General features: G+C 35.8%; 1 protein-coding gene across 1 annotated transcript in view; it reads right to left on the bottom strand.

Annotated features, from left to right (window-relative positions):
• ATAD5 (ATPase family AAA domain containing 5) overlaps nt 1-22,975 on the bottom strand; it is a 38,840-nt gene extending 15,865 nt beyond the window's left edge. Inside the window, exons 1-14 of the mRNA XM_033091725.1 lie at nt 22,551-22,975; nt 18,537-20,443; nt 17,801-17,909; nt 13,013-13,177; nt 12,413-12,539; nt 11,760-11,841; nt 11,039-11,220; nt 9,076-9,233; nt 8,053-8,212; nt 7,274-7,600; nt 6,261-6,357; nt 4,278-4,357; nt 3,906-4,045; nt 3,663-3,813 (exon numbers count right to left, since the gene is read on the bottom strand). Coding sequence (XP_032947616.1) covers nt 3,663-3,813; nt 3,906-4,045; nt 4,278-4,357; nt 6,261-6,357; nt 7,274-7,600; nt 8,053-8,212; nt 9,076-9,233; nt 11,039-11,220; nt 11,760-11,841; nt 12,413-12,539; nt 13,013-13,177; nt 17,801-17,909; nt 18,537-20,443; nt 22,551-22,619 — 3,754 coding nt within the window. The 5' untranslated portion in view covers nt 22,620-22,975. The remainder of the gene's footprint in view (nt 1-3,662; nt 3,814-3,905; nt 4,046-4,277; nt 4,358-6,260; nt 6,358-7,273; nt 7,601-8,052; nt 8,213-9,075; nt 9,234-11,038; nt 11,221-11,759; nt 11,842-12,412; nt 12,540-13,012; nt 13,178-17,800; nt 17,910-18,536; nt 20,444-22,550) is intronic.
• Between the last annotated feature and the right edge of the window lie 471 nt (nt 22,976-23,446).

The raw sequence follows: 23,446 nt of genomic DNA, 5'->3' as shown, positions 1-23,446 counted from the left end.
TTTTCAAGACGTTGCATACCATGCAACAAAGGACAGTGATGTCTGAGGGATAAGAAGCAAATAAGGTGAACGCTAGAGATTGCCTAGCTTACTGCCTTGAGAGAATTTCCAGGCCACAGTGAGGAGGCGGAACTCAGTGCAGAGGTTTCCCTGAGTTGTGGAGACTGAACTTGGGAGTCCTAGGAGGGCAAGGGAGATAAGACTTCATGTGGCAGAATACCAAAGAGAAGAGAGCGACACAGAGAGCTCCGGAAATCCGCAGAAGTTCCCATTCAAGTCTTCAGTTGAGTAATGATCAGTGCAAGTTTGGAGGAAATAACCTGTAAGGCTCACAGAGAGTTGGGAACAGTTACTCTTCCCACTAGACAGAATGGCAAACTTCGTAATTAATGGGGCATTGAACAGAGTACTCAGAAGGACTTTGCCTAAGTAATGGGGTCAAATTAGCTCCAGACTGAATGCTGCTATGTTCTCACTTAATACAGCATAAAAGACCTGAAAAGATCAAACTTTCTATGTGGCTTAATTGCATCACAGAATAAAATTCAAGAATAATTACAGGAATGCAGAAATATCCAGCATCCAACAAGATAAACTACACAAAGTCTGACATACAATCAAAATGATCAGGCATCCAAAAAAGCAAGAAAATAGAATCAATCATGGCGGTGCAACGGGGGTCAGGGTGGGGGAAATCAATCAATTGAAACCACGTCAGAAATGACAGATGATAGAATTAGATCAAAACAATAAAAGTTATTATAACTGTATTTCATGTTCAAAAACTGGTAGGAAAGATTGGGCATGGTAATACAGAAGATATAAAAAGGACCTAAATGAAAACTATAATGTGTGAAATGAAAAATATACTGGATGGTACTGGCAGCATACTATATACTGCAAAAGTAAGATTTGTGAACTTGAATAAATAGTAATAGAAACTATCCAAAACAAAACACAGAGGGGCAAATGACTGAAAAACTGAACAAATAACAAGTGAGCTATAAGAAAAGTTCAAGTGATCTAAAATATACATAACTGGAGTTGCCAAAGGAGGAGTGCAGGACATAAAAAAATATTTGAAGAGATAATTGTTAGCAAGGATGTGGAGAAAAGGGAACCTTTGCACACAGTTGATTCAGCCACTATGGAAAACAATATGAAGGTTTCTCAAAAAATTAAAAATAGATCTACGAGGGGTGGCCAGTCAGCTCAGTTGGTTAGAGCACGGTGCTCTTAACAACAAGGTTGCCAGTTCGATCCCCACATGGGCCACTGTGAGCTATGCCCTCCACAACTAGATTGAAACAACTACTTGACTTGTAGCTGATGGGTCCTGGAGAAACACACTTAAAATAAAAGAAAGTTAAAAAAAAAAAAAAAGATCTATGATAAGATCCAGCAATTCCACTTTTGGGTATATGTCCAAAGGAAACAAAAACAGGATATCGAAAAGATATATGTATTCTCATATTTACTGCAGAATTATTCCCAATAGCCAAGGTCTGGAAACAACCTAATTGCCCATAAGTAGATAAATGGATAAAGAAGGAGATACAGAGGGTGCCAAAAAAATGTATACACATTTTAAGAAAGAAAAAAACTATTAAAATTGTAATACTCAATATATACTGATAACAAAAGATGAATACAAGTCATGTTTGCCTTCTACAATTATAAGTACTCAAAGTGGTTACCATTAGCGTCCAGACACTTCTGATTATGGTGAACTACTGCTTGAGCAACGCTGACAAAAGTGTCCACTTACATACATTTTTTGGGCACCCCTGGTATATCTCCAATGGAATATTATTCAGACATGAGAAAGAAGGACATCCTGCCATTTATGACAACATGGATGGACCTTGAGCACATTATGCTAAGTGAGCTAAATTACATAGAGAAAGACAAGTACTGTATGTTATCACTTATATGTGTAATCTAAAAAAGTCAAATTCATAAAGGCGGAGAGTAAAATGGTGGTTACCAGAGGATAGTAGTGGGGGGGATAGGACAGATGTTTAAGGGTACAAACTTGCAATGAGTAATAAATCCTAGAGAGCTAATGCACAGTACATATAGTGAATACAGACAATGATATTATATTACAATCATCAAACTTCCTGAGTGCCTATATTATTCCAATCACTAAAAAGAAATGATAATTATGTAACGTGATAGAGGTGCTAATTATTGATACAATGGCAAACATTACATTATATAAAAGTATTGAATTAACATGTTATACACCTTACATTTACACAGTTATATGCCAAATGTATTTTAATAAAAAAGAAAAAAAAAACAATGGTTAGAATTTCCCCAAATGTCATGATAACTATAAGCCCATACATACAAAATACCCAACAAACCCCCAAGCACATGAAATATTTTAATATACACCAACGTATATTATGATCATAAACGCTTAAAACTAGTGATAAAGAGAAAATCTTAAAAGCAGCACAGAATAAGGAACACAAAGGATTGATACACGTTAAATAAATACAAATCCATGAGTTCATAGTAATACTAAAAAAAAAAAGTAAAACTATACAAAAACTCACTGGTTCACTTCAGAGACTAGGGTACCATTATTCTAAGAACTGGTAAGTAAAAGGAAAGAATGAAGCATTTCTCATGCCTTTCCTGTACAGACTGTATTTCAAAGTATCCAAGAAGTTGATGAGAAATAGTGCTTCTCAGAATTCTAATAAATTAAGAAAGGTTGAGTGAATTACAAAATCACCATTTTTTAACCCCTATGAAATGAGTCTACTAGACAAAGATCATTCATGGCTCCAAAATACCATTAAATAAGAGTGATAAAGAACTTGATAATGGATGAATTCGAGTGAAAACAATTAAACTCATCAATCAATTTTAATATCACTAAAAGTGGGATGACCAGTCGTTATGTATCTCCTGTTATGATGCTATAGGAAATACATACAGCCCCGCTTATGTATTAGGTTGGTGTAAAAGTAACTGAGGTTTAAAGGGTTAAAAAAAATTTGCAGAAATGGCAATTACTTTTGCACCAACCTAATATATATGCTAACCCCAAAACGGAACCTGAATATAATCAGGCCACAGATCCGAACCGCCAGTTTATAAGATATATAGGGAAGACGAATATGCTAATACCATGAAGATACAATCAGCCAAATCCAGAATGTGAGAAATTGTATGACAAATGACCCATGTTCTTCAACTAAATGATATGAAAAGAAAGGGTGAGGGAATTCCTAGAGAGATTAAAAGAAACAAGAGACATTAATCAAATGTAAGATGTGGGCCTTGCTGAGATTCTGATTTGAACAAACCATTTGAAACAACAGAATACTGAAATTAGATTATGTATTTGATCAAACTAAGGTATATGGTTAATTTTATTAGATATAAATTTTAATTTATATCTGATTATGATATTGTGGTTGTTTTTTAAAAAGTCTTTATCAGTTAGAGATACCTATTAAAGTATATATGGGTAAAATTATATGATGGTCTTGACATTTGTTTTTACAGAGTTCAGGAAAAATTTTAAAGGCATGTGTATATGTAGGAAAGATTAAAAATGGGTATCAAAATGCCAATTTAAAATTTTCTTTCCTAGACTTGATTTTTTCCAAAAGATATGGCAAAGAAAACACTGTACTTACTTGGGGACTTGCCTAAGTTGTAGCTATTGAAAAAACAAGGTTTTTGTGAGTTTACACCTTGCTTGTCTACTTGATGGGACTGAGTGGCTTCCTTCAGTTGGGACAGAATTTGCCTTCCACTGCGCTGAGAAGAGGCATTCACTTCAAATATCTAAAAGAATGTATGAAAAAAGACACAATGGTTTATGTTTTCTTTTCATTCAATTACTACACTCACACTGCTCCACTGTAGCTATTACTAACCTTAAATCCAAGCTCCTGAGCACAAGCATATACGGCAGCAGTTTTCCCCACTCCCGTTGGCCCTGTTATAAGAACGGTATTGCAAAGGCGATTCTCTTCTTCATCTGAACTGCCTTTAAAGTCTATTCTATCCGACAGATCTGAAAAATAATTCAAATGCACATCAGATGATAATTGCTTAGGCAGCAAATCTACCTCACCAAACCCAATGATCAAATCCCACAAACTTCTTTCCAATAAAGGCTGGAAATTTAATGGACAAAAACTAGAAAACCAAATATAAAATACCAATTAAGAAATTTTATAAAAGTTTTTAACTAATCTAACTTGAAATAAATGTGAGTGAAATGTAAAAAACATGACTCAAAATACCTTCCTGTTTCTCATCTCTTTTTCCCTTCAAATTTTGTTTTTCTTCCAACTCAGCTCTCCTTTTCCAGTCTTTCAACCAACTGCCATAAGAAAATGTATGTTAATGAAAGTAATTCACAGAATATAGGTATCTTTTAGACTATGTCTTGAGATGATTTAGCGCGGGGGGGGGAGGGTGTGGCATATTGTTAGTTTTTAAGTACTCCACAGCACTTCTGAATCAACAAAAACAGTAAAACATTTTTATATGAGCATGAATATTTTAAAATGAAGTAATTTTTGCCTAAATATACAAGACTATATGTGCAAGCATATTCACTGCAACATTGTTTACATTAGCCTCCAAAAGAAAAAACCTAAAAGTACATCAGTAGGGGAAAAGATACATTAAGGTACACTCATACAAGACACCAGTACACGGCAACTAAAAAAAACTTAGGTGGATTGTGCAATAACATGAAAGATGTCTAATATACAATGCTAAGTATAAGAAAGATTAACTTCTAGTCTGGCGCTAGACTATCTGAATTTAAATTCCAGCTCCACCACTTTCTAGCTGTGTGACCTTAGACAAATAACTCAACCTCTCAACCTCTCTAGGCCTCATTCCCCATCTGAGATAAGGACAGCACATTTACCCTCATAGTGTTTGAAGGATTAAATGAGCTAAGAACAATGCAAATACTTAGAACCGTGTCAAGCTCAAGGTGTTAACTCTAATTATGGATTACAATTCCTTATAAGAAATCCTTTGGGCCAGGTGAGTTTTAGAATTCAGAATTTTTTCAGATATTAGAAAGGTAATTTGGTATACATACCACATATTACAGAATACCTCTAAAGGGGTCTGTGGCAATATATCCATAATCATTTAATATTTACATTTTTTAAAAAATGTATGAAGTACAAAGTGGGATCAATAAAAAATCATAGTAAACTTTATGTAACAAAGCTAATAAACTTTCAGTTTGCAGAACTTTTTGGATGTGGGAAATGTAGACAAAGGATTATGGACCTGAATTAGTAGTAATATGATCTCATTTGTTAGGAAGAAACTAATATATGCATAAATTTTTACAAGAAACCTTTAATAGTGGATTTACCACTCAGGAAAAGAGAGGGATACTTCATTTCCCCGCACACATTCATCAAGATCTCTCCAAGGATACTGAGTCCAAAAAACCCAGGATCGTGAAGACAGGTATGCCTCCACCTTTACCAAGTGAGGCTGAGGAGAGCCTCCTTCTCCTGGTAAGGCCTGTACTGACTAGACATTAATAGAGGGGGCTTGCTTTTCGTCATGAGTATGTCAAATGGGGTTCAGGGAGGTTCCAAGACCCTTTCAGGGGATCCTCGGGGTTAAAACTGTTTCCCAACAACGCCAAGCCAGTTGTTTGCCTTTTCCACTCTCATTCTCTAACTGGTATACTGTTCAGAGGCTACAGGATGTATGATAACATCACCCAACGGCTAATGAACATGTGCTTGACATCTTAGGCTTTAAATGTCTCTTTCAACTCCTAATACATAAATGTCCACGGGTATAACAGAAGTACTTGGGGGTCTAAATTATAATTTTTAAGAGTACATAGGGGTCCTGAGTAGGAGTGCCAGAATTAGGAAATAAAAACACAGGATACCCAGCCAAATCCAAATTTCAGATAAACACGGATAATGCTTGGGATATACTCACATTAAAAAAATTATTCATTGCTTATCTGAAATTCAAATTCAACTGGGAGCCTTATATTTTACCTGCCAATCCTAAGCCAATGATCAAAAAGTTTGCGAACCACTACCCTAGCAGACAGCATGATGAATCAAGAAGGATACTTACTTTTCACTTAAAAACTTTTTAAAACCTTTTAAAGATTTTACCAGGTACTATATTACTTTATAATTATATTTCTAGATTTTATAATAAAATAAAATAATAAAACGATTCAGAAATTATTTTTCATTTCCTTTACAAATTTTACCAACCTATGTAATTTTTTTATAGCTAGCTCATTGCCTACAAGTTCACTGGCGTTCTGAGGTTGATACTTTTCTGTCCAAAGCATGTCTTCAGTTCCAGAATCTAAAGCAAAAAATATACATTAAAGTATTTGTTCCTTGACATAAGCATATTTTCTTAGACATTGACATTATTGTTTCATGTAATAACTGTATGTACAAATATTTATATTTACAAAATGCCAAAAAGTCAATTTTAAAACGTAGTATTACATTCAAAATTCTTCACATCAAATTCCCCCATAAAAACTAACAACCACAGTCTCATGTACGTAAAGTTTAAAAGTACACATTTAAATTTTTAATAACCGCTCAAGAAACATGAAAAGTAATTTGTACCATAAAAAATATCTAAAGAACAAAGAGCATAATTTTAGTGGAGCCTCTTTGACCAGTGGAAAAAAACATGAAAACGTCCAACTAAGTCATTCTGGGTAAAAGGAGAAATGTATTATATCTTAATTGAAAATAATTAATGTTATAAAGATGCCAATTTGCTCCAAATTAATCTATAAACTAATGCAAAATCAACACTCCAATGGATTTACGGGAGTAGTTGTTTTAGTAGAGCAGGTGCATGACAACTGTGTTTAAAAACAATGGGACACTTGCTGTATGAGTATCAAAACCTACTCTAACGCTATATAAATAGATGAATTAATCAATTCAATAGGCTACTTTGGAAAAGCTAAATAGCCTGAGCGGGAACATGTCAAAGACATGAGAAACGGGTATAAAATAGTATGTATAGTGTTATCCCAGGTGTTTTAAAAAGCTTATGTATTTATGGAAGCACAGAAAAATCAAAGACCAAACACCAATCTGTTAAATGTGATCTGTAAGACTAATCAGTAAGGCTTCCATTCTTATTTTATACACATATGTTTGAATGTTGCAATAAGCATATATTAAAAAAGAGGGAAGTGAGAGGTTAAAAAAAACCAAAAATTCTAGAACCAGAGGGAGAAAATTTAATTTACCAGGAAGAGAAGATATTTCTGATGTAGATTCTTTGTCATCATCTATTTGCAGAATACCAGAATCTTCTGCTTCTGTTTCCACTTTACATGTTATATTCAAAGTAGTTTGTTTCTTCCTGGATGTTTTAGAATATAGACCTTTGGAAGAATCTAGTTTTATCCCAGTGGAGTTGTTTCTTTTATCAAGTTCTTTTGGTTTGCAATTTATCTTTTTTGGACTTTCTGAACACTCATTTAGTTTCTTTCTTTTTGACTTATGATTTTCCGTTTCCACTCGTTTCCTTTTCGTTTCTTTTAGCTTGACATCAGGCTTTAGCTGTGGACTTTCTATTTGGGGAATAATAGAAATGCATGTGCTTACTAATCAAAAAAAAATTTTTATTATCCAATAACCTTCATATCACTTCAAAATATCCAAGTCTTGCTACTATAAAATGAAAACACAAGAATCAAGTGTGGCATACTGAAAGCAAGCCGAATATTTTGTTATTAAGACTGCCTTTATACTAGCTACATAATTTCAAATGGCCTCATCTAAGGCTTCCCTTAAGTGAATTATTAATATTTTAACATAATTAAAGCTGTCTTTGGGTTGGCGTCTCTGGAAGCTGGCAGGTGCTAACACTACATTGGACAAGATGCTTTACTTCAGTGAACAATTCTCCCTGCCAACCATTAGCAATCTTCTCTTCATGGTGACCACTTCCAAGGGTCAATGACTAAGTCTTAGTGTCTTCAAAAGTGAAACGTTAACATAAATGACAATAATTACCACTAACCTGGTTTATGATGACAGTCAGAGGGTACCTGGTGCTCAGTTTGTTTTTTTAGAAGCAAAGGAAAATATTTCTTCAAAGAAAATTCAGGATTTGAGCACCTAATTTCCTCCAGCAAAAGATTTCTTACTTCTTCAGTAAAATCTTTCCTTCTCCCCCTTAACTGAAGTAAAGAACAAAATGCTCAATAACAGACCCACATTGTCTAGGAACATTAAGCACAACACTACCAACTACTTTCTGTAATAAGTCCATATCAATGTAGGATTAGCTTTAGTCACTAAATGTAACCTTGATTTCAATGTCACTAAATACAACTCTGATGGCAAAGCTGCATTTGCATAGCTTTTGAAAGGACTTAGTTCATATTTCTATTATTCTCTGTTTCAACTAACTGTACATATTTATTAGGTTATAATGCTGACTTATAAAGTATATAAATGTGCTATACATAATGTAATCTTCTTTTTTTTGGGGGGGGAAGGGGAACAGGACTTTATTGGGGAACAGTGTGTACTTCCAGGACTTTTTTCCAACTCAAGTTGTTGTCCTTTCAATCTTAGTTGTGGAGGGTGCTGTTCAGCTTCAAGTTGTTGTCCCTTCAGTCTTAGTTGTGGAGGGCACAGCTCAGCTCCAGGTCTAGTTGCCGTTGCTAGTTGCAGGGGGCGGAGCCCACCATCCCTTGCGGGACTCGAGGAATTGAACTGGCAACCTTGTGGATGAGAGCCCACTGGCCCATGCGGGAATCGAACTGGCAGCCTTCGGAGTTAGGAGCACGGAGCTCTAACCGCCTGAGCCGCTGGACAGTCCCCCATAATGTAATCTTTTGAAACTGGCTATCATTAACTCTTAAAACATTTTTATAGCTCTAGGAGTATGTGAAAGAGATGTGTACTTCAACTGGGATTTATTTTTCTAAATAGGACTCTACGAAAAAAATGAATTTTAGGCTACAATAGTAAATACCCAATTTTTTCTTCCTCTGAAAGATGTGAAGGAAACACCCTATAATGAGCTAACACTTACCACAACAGCAGAATTATTACTTTTCAAATTTGAATCCAATGTTGAAAATTCACCAAGAGCAATAACACATTTTGAGAGATCTATTACTTTAGTATTCAATTCTTTAAATTTAGTTAAGAACGGATAAGTGGGTGATTTCAAATGCCACAAATGGCATCCTAAAGAAAAACAGAAAAAATATTTTAATTACCTTCATTCACATACTATCCAATTATCAAGTGTCAAGTATATACACATGAAAAGACCTGACAACAACTACATAGTTAACAGAAAAGTACCAAAACTCAGATGAGTACACAGGGAACAAAATCCTCACCTCCAATGTATATAATTAATAAAAATTACCTAGTCTTCCCTACCAATTGTTAAAAATAAGCAAATATTAGCAAGTTTTCTTTTCTTTTTAAATCAACTTTGCTAGTCAGGGCAAAAATTTCAGGATCAGTTAACATCCTGGTTTAAAGTTTAAACTTTGAAGTCAGACCTGGATTCAAATCCTGGCTCTGCCACTGATTAGCGAGGTGAGCGTAAGTACATTTACTTAGTTTCTTCATCTGTAAAGTGGGGGTGACAATTATAATATTCAACCTCCTAGAGTTGTTATGGCGCTCAAACTAGATTTGCATATGAAGTGCTCAGCAGAATGCCAGAAATACTAAGTGTTCATTCGCTATCGCTTAAGGTTATAAGAGAGGGGTTCTTTCTGTGCTTGCCTCATCTGATCATCTACAAAGAGATATGCTAAGTTTTACAGTAGCACTCCTGTGAAAATGGCTTTATCAAAATCAGGGAAGAAAAGCATAACTAATTTCTATAGTTGAACATACTATTAGAAAACGCTTTATAAAGCTGAACTAGTAAACAATAACAAGACAGTCTTCGTCAACCGAATGGCCAGTGGCAGAGCTGCAAAAAGGGGAAAAGTAGCATATTATTACAAAGACGGCTGTCAAGTTCCTCATACGAATGAGAGGCTGAACAAAACTCAGAAAGTGTGAAGGTCATAAACACAGAAGGAAAAGAAAAAGAACACAGTGTACATTTTATGACAGAAGGAGTGTACTAAACCAAACCACAAAGCCAGTTAAGGAAAATAAGTGTCTTTGTGCTGATAAAAATAATTCTAGGTAGAAACAACAACGAAGTAAAGATAGAAGGCTTTGTACATTACCAGCAATTAAAAACCATGTAAGTAAAGTAAAACTGTGGTTGCTACAGCATTAGAATCCAAATAGAATTAGGTTGTGATCAAACTGATACCACCGTGTAAGGGGCTTGTGCAAACAGCTCACTCTTGTGCATGGTGCATGTAAAAAAGGGTGAACTAAAGCAATGAAATACCGCTACTTGAAATGCCGCTACTTGTTACCTATACTGCTACTTGTTACTTATCCCAGAAAATGTTCCAAAAGATAGGTGTGGTACTAAACAGCCAAAGCTGTTCTGGAAAAGGAGACAAACAGATTGCCCCCGCATGTTCAACAGGAGCCTGGACAAGGATACAAACAGGCTATAATTTCAGAAGGGAATTGCTTCCTTTTAGAACATGGTACCTCTCTGGAGAACAACCTTCACTTAAGGTCCCGCACACATGCCTGCTGTCCCCTGGCATGAGGGGTAAAGCCTGCGGAGGCCTTTGGCTTTCTTGTCCTCAACCCCCATCCTGAGTCCAAGGTACAGGAAGAGATTTTAAATTCCCGCTAAAATCACCATAGGAATTATACTTAACCCTTAGCCTCATCTTAAACCATCTTGCATAGTTTCATATCACTTCTAACATTTTATTTATTTATTTTGTAATTAAATTTATTGGGGGTGGCATTGGTTAGTAAGTGTTATAATACATTATCTGCATATTGCATGGTGTGCTCATCACCCCAAGTTTAGTCTCCTTCCATCAGCATATATTTGACTGCTTCTAACATTTTAAAAGTAAATATTTAATAATAATTAATAAGCTTACCATCATCTTTTTGTTGCACATGAACTACTCTCTGGAAACTGGCACTCACTGCATTGTACACGTCTAATGCAGTAGCTTTCTTTGCAATTTGTCGTTTCAACAAATCTGGCAGACCACTCATTAGGAAGTCACGCTTTGCTTTAAATTCATCACAGTCCTGAGATCTTTCAGATGCATCTTGACTTTTAAGTAAATGATGTGAAAAAGGAAACCTAAGTTTATAAACGCTTAAAACAATAAACTATAAGATACGTTTAATTTAATTTGAAGAGATTTGATCAGCTAAGATGTTAGCTGGTCAAATTCTTTCTTGCTTATCATAAAAACAAGTCTATCACTGTTAAGAAATTAAATAAAAATAAGTATATCTAGAAAAAAATGACTTGAAGTACCAAAAACAGTAGCTGTACATAGTAGGTATTTAAGTATTTACTGAATAAGTTCATGATCAGCTTTTTGGTATTTGTGGTTTGCCTGTTACTTTTTCCATTATTTGTCTAGAGATAGCCACAAAATGTTTGCAAAAGACGGAGAATCTTCAAATTCAGTTGCAGCATTATTAATATTGTCATCTTTTAAAATAAACATTAAATAAAGAAAATAAATGAAATGAACTTATTAGGTTTCAAATGCTAATTTACATGCTTTCTCATCAAAGGAAATGAATACAAAATATATTCCATAAAACATTTTGGCATTTAAAACTTCGTATTGGACTGACCTGCTTTCATCAAAACCAAGGGTAGGTTCAGCTGTTTTATGAGCCTTTCTGGTAAGAAATAAAGGAGCGACTTTCATTTTTCCTTAGAAAAAATAAATAGTTAGGTTTAGTATTAATGTTTATTATCTCCACTTACCTCCAGCTAGTTTCAAAATTATATCTCTATCTTTTTAAACTTTTAAAAAATTAATTCTTTAGATATTTTTTTAAATTAAAAAAAAATCTATATAATGATCTGATGTCTCAACCTGACAAATCATAATTAGAATCTCCTGGAGAACAGAAGTTTTGTAAACTACTGATTCTCACAACCCACCTCTGGAAATTTTTAGTTAAAATATCTAGGGAAGGAACTGAAGATTTAATTTTATTTTTTTAAATTTACCAGATGATTTTGATGATTACTTAGGTGTGGGAACCACTAACTTAACTGAGGATAGATATACCCAGAAATTCAATAACTTAAAATATGCTCAGTTACCCATTGCAAAACTTCAATACGTTATAACTTTACTTGTTAAAATAGAAATAGTATTTAACACAATCAAAAGTTTACATTTTATAAAACAAGAGATTAAATTAAAATTCAGAACAATATAATACCCCTCAAAAACATTCTAATGTTCATCATAAATGTTATCAAATCTGATTACCAGGTACATTTTTAGGAGTCTTGTTAGGTTTTTTTCCTAGCACATCATTTAGACACTGAAGCTTCTTCTGATTTGTCTCAGGATGCTTTAAAGAAGTAGGACTTGAATCTATCATTATTACAGAGTCCTAAAATAGAATAAAAAAAATGTTTAAAATATCTCATACAATCAATGTGGTTAAAATTTCAAAAGGATTACAGTGTGAGAAGCCATAGACAAGATAATTACATTAGCAATTTCATACATCTCCCCATGATGAGACTACAAACTGAAAAAAGTGAAAAATGCACCATCTGAGGAGAAATGAATAATTTAGTGTGAGTGCGATTAGAGCCAAAACTCTGTAGACTGAGGCATTGTTTTGAAGGGAAGAGCTAGTTCAGCCTATGAAGGATCTTGAATGACTTGATAAGGATTCAGACTATATTCTGTAGGAAAAACAGAGCCAAAGGCTTTCAAAGCAGAACTGAAAATGATATCCTTTCCACCACCTCAAGGCTATGTTACAATACTTTGTAACTTTATAATGGTTTCCTTCACCCACCCCAAACAGCAGAATAGGACAGAATTTATGCTCCAATAAATATCTGTAATACTTACTTCTGTGTCTGACATTTTTTTCCTTTCAGGAAGAGACTGATGTCTTGATGAACGCCTTAAGGGTGTCACTATTTCTTCAGCAGCTTTTGACCTACTAATATGTAAAGCTTTTGCGTTTTCAATCAATCGTTTTGCTTTTGATACACGTTTTGAAGTACTGATTGCCTAAACAAACATTTAAAATATTAATTTAGATCACTGTCAAACACGTTATTTTTACTAATAGAAAAAATAGAAAAGGCAAAACTATGGAGACAATAAAAAGATCAGTGGCTGCCAAGGGTTGTAGGGGGAGGAAGGGATAAATAGGCAGAACATAGAAGATTTCTAAGGCAGTGAAACTAGTCTGTATAATAATACAATGTTGGATACATGTCTTTCTACATTTGTCCTAAACCACAGAATGTACCAGAACACACCACGAGTGAACCCTAATATAAACTTCGGGTAATAACGATGTGTCAATTTAGGTTCATCTGTTGTTAACAAATGTACTACTCTGGTATTAATAAGGGGTAGGCAGTGCATGGGTGGGTGTAGGGGGTATATGGGAAATCTCTGTACCTTTAGCTCAATTTTTCTGTGACCCCATTACTGCTCTAAAAAAAGTCTATTAAAACATATATAATAGAAAAAAAATTAATCACAAATCACATTAAATAAAAGAAATGGACATTCAAACCTTACCAAGGCAATTAAATTAAAATGTATCTAATTATACTTGTTTGCCATTATTTCTTACTTGAAATTTATCCAGATAATTTGTGAAAAACATTCAGAAAGATGTCTGTAGTATAGAATAGAATTGTTGGTTACTGCCCCACCATTTTCATGGCCTGTTATTTTTATAGTCTCCTTTAGGCTGAATTCTTTGGAGAGAGGTTGAAAAGGTATTAGGTATGGAAAGGAGCGCTAGGTAAGAATAGTCTGATTTTCAGAGCTGGCTCTGCCTCTGTTGTGCTCAGTGATCTTGTGCATTTAAATATTATCTTCCAGATACACTGCTTTCTATATTCTGAGTTCTACAGGTTTTCATGTTTGGATCAAAAACATACACACACAAGTTGCAGAACAGCTTTCCATTACATGGTCCCTTTTTAAAATGACAGATGTCTATTTAGGCATAGGATAAAGTCTGGAAGGATAAACATGAAACTATAAAAAGTGGGTTACTCTATAGAGTAGGAGTGAAATAACGAAAAAAAATTTTCATTTTTAATTTTATATACTTCTGCTCTATTTGTTTTTTAAATAAGTGTTTGCTGCTTTTTAAAACCTTTAAAATGTTTTTTAAAAACATTAAGAAGAATAGGCATGGATATTTAAAACATATGCAAGAAGGTTAGGAACATTAAAGATTTGCTTCTGTAGTAGCAGAGTGATAGATTTTTATTGTTCACCTAGTAAAATTTTTGGCAGGCTGATGAACCTCATAGTCAGTTAATATCCAAAATAATCCACCTAAATTTAAATGAACAACTCAATCATTGAAACAAATTGTTATACAGAGAGATATGTTTCCGTGAAGTTGTGGGAAAAAAAAAAAAAAAAAAAAAAAAATATATATATATATATATATATATAGGCAAGAAGTTCTGCTATTCCTTGAAACCAGTGTTTTTTGTCACAGTTATTTTTCCGATAAAAGTTTTTAAAAAGTTCATATTTATAGAAAAACAGAAAAATAAGGAGAATTAAAATCAACCATAATTTTATCACCTCAAAAATAATTTCTGACACCCTACTTCCTGACCTGCCGCCTATCTTCCCGGCTCTTACTTGGTTACTCCCGACCACGTCGGGAACCTGTCCTGACAGCTTTCTTCCTCCCTATGGATCAGCCTCTGGTGCCCCACCCAGCTTGGATTCCACTGCACATCACTTCAATCATTCTGAAAAATGTCCTCACCTCCTTTGGCCCTGCTGTCGTTCTGCCATGGCTTCCGGGGAAAAAAACCCAACTCTGGATCAATCTGTCCTCCTTCTTGCCTAAATGTAGGCCAACAACCTCACCTGAGCATTCACTACTCAACTAAACTACACTTACTAAGACGGCTAAAAACCGAGGGACATTTCACTTCACATCTCACTAAATTTGTCTGCAGCATTTGACAATACTGACCACTTTCTTGACTCCACGAAACGCTTGCATGACATCAAAGTCTCCAAGTTGTTCTACGAGTTCAGGCACTTTTCCCACGTTCTCTTTTGCTTAAAAGACAGCTGTATTCTAGTTGTTTTCCAACAGGCTAAGAACCAGCTTTCCAACTACTTATAGTTGTGTGGCTCTGGGAAAGTCACTTCCCAGAGCCAAATAAAAACTGCATGTTTCCTTATCCAATGAACTGCAAGTTTCTTCATCTATAAAACGGTTAAATTGTTACTTCTCTTCTTCCTTAAAAGACTGTGGCGTATCCCTGGTTTATCTTTGGATAGCTTCTCTTGTCACCAAATACACTTTTCCTGCATCATCTCATCCATTTTCAGAGTTTCAGTCACCACTACTTGCCTCCTTCAGCTTTCTCTCTGACTCAACTCTCTCTGCAAAGATTTAGGACCATGGATCCAACTGCTAATTATAGACAGTTCTACTTGAATGTCCCATAGGTACCTTGAATCCATTTTTTCCAAAACGAAATTCCTCATCTTTGTCCCACACCTAGCTTTCCGATTTCAGTGAAATGCAACACCACTCACTCAAAAACCCAAGCCAGAACCCTGGGTATCATGCTTGATTTCTCCCTTTCTTTCACATTCAGTCCATCATCAAATCTCAATTCTACACCCTAAATAACCACCATCCACTTTTCACTAGTTTTTCATTTTTCACTAGTGTTTCATTTAAAACACAGTCACATCTCATGTGGATTATTCCAAAAGCCTCTTAACTGGTTTCCCAGCCTCAAGTCTTGCCCACTTTAATCTATTCTCCACATTGCAGTCAGAGTAATTTTTCTAAAACCCAAATCTGATCAGGTTAGTCCCCCTACTTAAAATAACTCCCAACTTCAATCAGAATGAAGCCCAAATTCCTTAATAATCCAGACTCTACTTCTCACTCCCTAAAATAAAAATACTCTCTCTTGTCTCCAGGGCCTTTATATAGACTATTCCCTATGTTTAGAGGACAATTCCTACCCTTTTAGGTCCCAGTTTATTGCCTCTGGGAAGTCAGGCCCCCTATCTATGTGCTTTCAGAGCACTCAGTACTTACTTTATTATAGATCATATCACTTATATTCAACTGCCTGTTTGTCTGAATTCACTGTAAGACTGTGAGCTCCATGAGAATTGAATCCATGTACATCTTGCTTAGAGCTGTCTCCCTAGTGCCTAGCACATAGCATCCCATTAAATAAATATTTATTGCCTGAAAAAAATGAAGCCAGAACCATTCTGAAAGCCATTCTGTAACTATTTGTTGAAAGAGCTGTTATGAATATGGGCTCTTAGAAAAAAGTTTACCCCTATTTTCATAAAAACATGAAAAAATCTCCCCAAAAAATGACTAAAATTTTCTCCTAGAGCTAGTAAACAAGCCTTATCAAGGCCCTGTGGTAAGAGGTTCATTGACAGATTAACTGTATGAGATAAAATAACTGATCTAAGTAAATTTAGATAAAGGCTCCAATTCGGATACAATAAATTTTGAGATTTGTCTTGCTAAAAAAATTTATTAATGAATCACAATTCTAAGTAGTACGTGGTACAAACCAAGGCCTGGTATTTCTAAAATAAACGCTGCCGTTATCCTCTAGAATTAATTTAGATAGAATAAATTCTATGGGATAAAGTTCACCTCAGAAACTTTCAACCTTTAGGTGTGGTATAATCGACTGCTTTCCAACAGGCTAAGAACCATCTTTCTAACTACTTACAGTTGCTTGGCTCTGGGAAAGTCACTTCCCAGAGTCACATCTAAACTACATGTTTCCTGATCCGATGAACTGCAAGTTTCTTCATCTATAAAAGAGGGTTAATTATTATTTTATGCGGTTAATTATATCACTACTAAGCACAATGCCTGGAATGTGATAAGGGTCAAAAAATAGCAACTGTTAAGTAAGAGATACCAACACAATTTTCACCCAAGGATTATATCAGAATCACTTTGGTGTCCTTTTCAAAACATACATTCTGTACCTACTCACCCTGGAAAGAATCCAGTTCTCTATAGTGACAAGAAGCTTATTTTCCAAAAGCAGCTAAACTATTCCTATATATCCTACTTCTCCCGTTAGAGCAATGGTTTTTCAATAGAGGGTGATTTTTTTTTTCCCCTCCAGGGAATAAAATGTCTAGAGACATTTTTGATTGCCATAAAGAAAGGAGGTGGGGTGCTACTGGCATCTTACAGGTAAAGGCAAGGGTTACTGCTAAACATCCTATAATGCATAGGGTAGTTCCCCACAACAAAGAATTATCCAGCCCCAAATGTCCACAGTACCAGCATTGAGAGCCCCCCAATCTACAGAAATAAACCAAACGTTCAATCATGACCTATAAACAGGCTTACGGAAAACTGGAATACAACTCAATAACAAATCTTTTTCTAAGTAAATTATACTCTGTACTCACCAATTGCTTTCATCTCACAATAAGCTATTTGGTATCTTAATAAATTAACTAGAGGAATAGAATAAAAGAGAAAAACAATATAGGGCTGTAGTTACCATAACCAATCTATAAACTATATGAATCTTCTTGTAGCATAGTGCTTTCCATAGTAGTAGTTATTGTTTCTTAGGAAATAGTGTACCACTTATAGGACTCTCTAATTTCAATTACCTTTCTAGGTTGAGAGGTGAAATCTCCGTCAGTTGCTTCAGATTTCTTGGATCTTTTCTTAGATTTCTTCTTAGATTTTTTGGGAGTACTAATTCTGGTAAATTTCATTCTAAAAAAAGATATTCAGAAACACTTTCATGATTATAATGTGTAAGAATTTCAAGTAAATACAGAAAAGAATCAACTAAGGCTCCAATTTCTGGACAGTTCTAAAACAGAAAAAAACAAAAACACTCCATTAGTTTCAAACTACTGATTCAAAAGTAAGCCAAACTCAATGTTAAACTCCTAGAAAATATAAATTGTTTATTTTAGAAATCGTAAGCTTTACAGAAAATTAGCCCCTAAGCTCACTCTTATATTAGCCAGAACCAGCATGCAAGTATATACTCAATAGTGTATGGCCCAATTTACCCAGGAAATAAAAGTTCTATGATTTATTTTTAATCTCTTCTTAAATGCACAGAATTCATATTTAAAGGATATTTCTGCAGGGATTAACAACTGTGATGAGGAAGAGTTTAGAACTCATCTAAAATACATCTAGCATTCTTCTGAAATCATGCATGACTTTAAATTAAAAATTAGCAGCATTTTTAAAACCATTTTTTCTTATAAATCAGCTGGGTTCCAGAAAAAATAAAATACTATCTAATGCTTGAAGTATTTTCCTTCCCAGCCAACAGTATATGCAGAATACTTAGAACTTTAGAACAGAAATAAAACTTTACCTTACCTAATGGGGCTCTCTGAATCAGAGGGCATTGTTAGTAATTCCGCTGTATATAAGCTATGCTTTTCTGCTACATTGGCTGCTTTTGGGGTGGAAGGCTTTACTGGACTGCCATCTGGTGCATTTCCGGAATCTGTACCTCTAGTGATTACTGTAGCAGGCGTACTACTACTTCTTGCAGATCTCCTGGTTGATTTGGGTGTGAACACATTTACCAAGCTGTCTTCAGTATCAGCTTTAGAATGTATAACTTTATCCTTAATTGGTGTGCTAGTTTTCCTTGAAGACTTATTGTTACACAGAGAGGAAATCTTTAGAGGGTCATCATTTGCTCTATCTTCACAAAGAAGACTTTCACTGTTAAATAATGGGCTGTTTCTGAAAACGTCTGGGTTTTTTGGTCTTAAATTCATTCCACGCCTATTTTGGTTTCGTTTATCTTTAAAGGAAAAAGTTTTTTTCTTTTGAGTATTTCCCTCTCTATTTTCACATGGAGTAGTACCAGTATCTAACATTTTCTTGTCCTTTTTCTTTAGTCTTTTACTTTTCTCCTTAGGAAAACTTCCTTTATCGGTGTGTGACTGTGAATTGCCATTATTTGAAACCATTTGGGTATCAGAATTTTCCATGATTTTTTTAGAATTATTGTCTCTTCCTTCCTCATTTAAAGATTTTTCATTGAGCTCTTTCTGCTTATCAGGCTTTTTGACTCCATTTTTAAGTGCATCTGATATTGGCTGCCTAAATGCTTTCATAAACTGCTGCCTTTCTTCTAGAGTGCATTTTGGTTTCACAGCATCAGAACTGCCAGCTTCCAACACTGCCAGTTCTAATTCTTCCTCACGTATAACAACATTAGATTTTCTTTTCTGAACTGTCTGCTCATTCTCAGGATCAGACAGACTATTTTCCATTTCCAACTGCTTTTGTTTCAAGAAAATTGAGGGTATTCTCCCTGTCTTTTTTGGGGGAATAGGATGAACCTGTGCAAGAACAGTAACTGTCTTAAAGAGCACTTGTTGGGAAATTTCACAGGTTTCTGTATCACTTACACAACCATTTCTGGCAGTTTCAGAAGGAATGCACATTGACATTGTCGAGTCTGGTATCTGTTCCACTTTATTTTCCTTGTGACTTTTTAAAAATTCCTCATACGACACAGTTATTGTACCATCTTTTAACTGGGCTGTTTCAGTTCTATTATCTTTAGAGTTTGCATCATTTGCGGCACTCTCAATTTCATTAATTGGGGAAGGCATTATCTGTTTACCATCTTTAACATCTTTTTTAAGGAGATTCAGTTCCTCTGCCAAGGGTAAACTTTCAGATAGATCTATTACATCTCGGCGCTTCCTTTTTCTCAGTTTTTTACAATCATTTTTTATGGTCCCTTGTTTAGTATTTACTTTCTTAGAACGTTTTTTAGAAGTCATAGTGCTTGACTGGTTTTTGATATCTTGAATACTTTCTGCAAGTACTTCTACATGTTTCTTGTAGAATGAAACAGAAGTACTGTTTTCCACAAAATCGTTATTTAAACTACAGTCTTCTTTGCTATCATCACTGCTAATTAGAATTGGAGATTCATTTTCAGTTTTAAAATTATTTAATTGATGAGATAAATTAACTCTCTTTCCTCTCTTCTTAAGCTCTATATTTGAGACAATTTCCAAAGGTATTTTACATTCTTTGCTACTGTCAGCAGACAATGGTGGAGATGACTTTATCTTGCACTTTTTTGCTGATTGGGTCTTCTTATTTGTGGGTGAAGTCTTTCTAAAATAATGCAGAATATTACTGGATTTAGGTGGAGACAAAACCCTGTCTCTAGTCTTCCCTATTGGTGATAAATATTTTGTGATTGTTTCACAGGAAGATCTGTCATCATCTTTCCTTCGCTTTTTGCATGCCTATCGATTTAAAAGAAGAAAAAAAGACACTTATTTCAAGCAAAATAATACACAACACACATTTTAAACATGGATCTACTATTTTACGTAATTGGATAAAAAAGGAAGGTGCCCTTAGGCTACAAACATGATATATCAGAAAGAAAAAGAGCTTTAAAGTTAAACCTGCATTCAAATCTCAATGTCACATCAAGTTATACACTTATAATTTGTACACTATTATATATATGTATACATATATATATATATATAATACTTCAATAAAGTTTCAAGGCCACTATACTTATGTACAAATGTGTTCATTTCTGTTGGCTTCTGTTTATCCTATAACCTTGGAATAGTACTACCCACCTCACAGAATTTGCAATGCACACATTACATAAAAGTATGTGAAGTCTGATGCATGGTAAGGACTCTACAAATATTAATTCCATTCCCCTTTTACTTTTTTAGTTAAAAATAAACAAATTTTTTGTCTCTGAGAATCAGGTATATAGTGAACAAGCATAGGTTCCCCAAATTTACTAACCATGCAAAAATTATGGTGAAGAACACTAAACCGCAAATAAAACAAAACTTTTCAGTGTTTTGCTATTAAAAGTTACTGCCTGCCTCCTACATTACTTATTACCGTCACAGTATCAAGGTGACTATAGTGCTAACAAGTTGTATTTTTCTTGGTCCTAAATTAATAACTTACATAACAGAAAAAGCTTACTGGTTACAAAAAGCTCCATCAGTCTTTCATTTTGACTTTCCTCAATTCATTTGTTAGAATTTGCCAGAATAACAAGGATATTTTTTTGAAGATAAGTAATGAATGGGGGCATTATACCTCTAGCATTTGAATAAGTATGAGGCAAAATAAATTATAGACACATTAAAATTAAATAGTAAATGTATTAGAAGAAAATGCTACTGAGTTGTTATTATTATTATTATTTTACCCTGAGATGGTAGCAGAGGCACAATACCACAGCATCTGGAGTCAGGCAGATCTAAGTTCAAGTGCTGGCTCTGACATCTACTACAATGGGACCTTAAGCAAATTACTTTTAACTTTTTAAATATACTTTTTCTAACTTAATTTAAATTACTTTTAATTACTTTTTCACCTTCTCTCATCTGTAGAATACAGATAACACCTCATCTGAGGGTTAATGTTAAGTAAAATAATGCATATAATACCCTTACCTTTAAAATACTGAAGAGTAAGTATCATTATTATTATGAAATAGGCTCTCTAAGCAGGGCACCAAAATCAGAAATTGGAACGAAAAGGTTGATAAAACTGACCACACAAAGATCAAGAACTGTGTATGTAACTCAAGTACCAAAAGGCCTTCTTCACACCTGAGACAAGGTGAACAACTGCCTAGATTTAACAAACAAGTATCGGCACAACAACCGTTAGCAAGTAGACAAAAGTTACTTGATTCTGAAAAATAAGAAAGAGCCCCAGTTAAAAAAGTGAACATACATCTTGGCTCATTTCAAGGACACCAGTATGCATACTTCAGTTAGAATGCTAGCTTGAGATGAAAAGGTATAAAAAATATAGCAAAAGATATAAAAAAAAAAGTAGCATCCTCTACGAGGCAACTCCAAGGCATTACAACCTCCGTATAATGACAGCTCAGTGCATTTCACTGATGAACATAGGATTTTTGAAAGGACCTTGTCGGATTCCTGTAGTGGCATTCTAAATGGCATTCCTAGAACAAGGAGATGGGTGGAATCGTTGAACTTAAAGATCCTTTTCAACGCTAAAGCTCTAAAATCCTATATCACGAACCGAGACTTAACCCTGGGATTCTCCATGACATGTCACCAGTCCAAAACATCAAGTTTCACCAGTATTTCAGGATCTGGAAACTGGTCGAGGTTATCTGAAGTCCTGACGTACCTGGTCCTCTAAACATCTCTCAATCCCAATGTTTGCCAGGACCTATCACGACTTGAAGAAACGACACACCCCAGCACAACAATGTCACAACTGTGGGGGTCTCACCATGTCCCTCTTTTCCCCTCATAAATGCAAAGGCGGGATCACCTTTCACCTCCCCCCCCACCGCCCCAACAAACGGAGGGAGACACTCAAGCTCACCTCAATCTCGTCGTAGTCCTTCACGGGAGGGGGAGCAGCTGCCGCCGCCATGGCGAGGACCCCCACCATGTTCCCAGCTTCCCGGAATCCCAGCTCCTAGGACCTTGTATGGCCCTGCACGGCATGGCTGGAAGCCATGGAGGGGCCCGGCTCCTGCAGGAGCCGGGAGCTGGGCGGCGGGATCCGTCTCGGACTCCCCCGCGCCCACCCGCGGGGAGCGGTCGCTGTGACTGGGCCCAGCTCAGCCGAGTCGAACGCGGGAAGAGGCGATGAAAAAGCGCGGGCAGCGGGAACCCCAGGGCGCGAGCGGTGAGCGCAGGGTGCCCCGGAGTCCGGCACGTCAGGCTGAGCGTTCGGGACTGGGACCCCGACAGGGGCAGCAGGCGGAACGCAGATCCGACCCGCGGGCTTCGGAGGGAGTTCTTGTCAATTGGGTTTTCGCGCCGTCCGGAGCGCAGGGGGCGGGGCTTAGATTTTTTTCTGGAGGCTGCGCGGACGGTGAGCTGAGCGGGCCAAAAGACGTCTCTGGCGAAACTGCAGGAAGCGGAATCGTCGCACCGTAAAACCAGCGGGGATTTGGGGGATTCAAACGTCTCACGCCCCGTTTCACCGAAGAGGGCGTGATTTAACTACTGTCCGTTGGTGACACCATTAAAACCCTAGACTTTGAAAAGTACAGAAAACGAAATAACAATTGACTACATTCCTTCCATACGGAATAAAATGTTATTTTGGCAAGTGTTCTACCTGCAGATACGCCCATTCGGGGTCCGATATTTCGACTTTTTACTGTTAATTGAACTAAGAAGGCATCTCTTCCCATGGATTTCCTCCTCGCGAGCAGCTACGTAGGAGCCCAAGGTCATCGCCTCAGCTGCAGGGTACCAGTAGTTTGT

The sequence above is a fragment of the Rhinolophus ferrumequinum genome, chromosome 21 (assembly GCF_004115265.2).
Source record: "Rhinolophus ferrumequinum isolate MPI-CBG mRhiFer1 chromosome 21, mRhiFer1_v1.p, whole genome shotgun sequence".
In the NCBI taxonomy this organism is placed as follows: Eukaryota; Metazoa; Chordata; class Mammalia; order Chiroptera; family Rhinolophidae; genus Rhinolophus; species Rhinolophus ferrumequinum.
The sequence above is the reverse complement of the archived record's forward strand: the minus strand, read 5'-3'. Positions and strand labels throughout refer to the sequence as shown.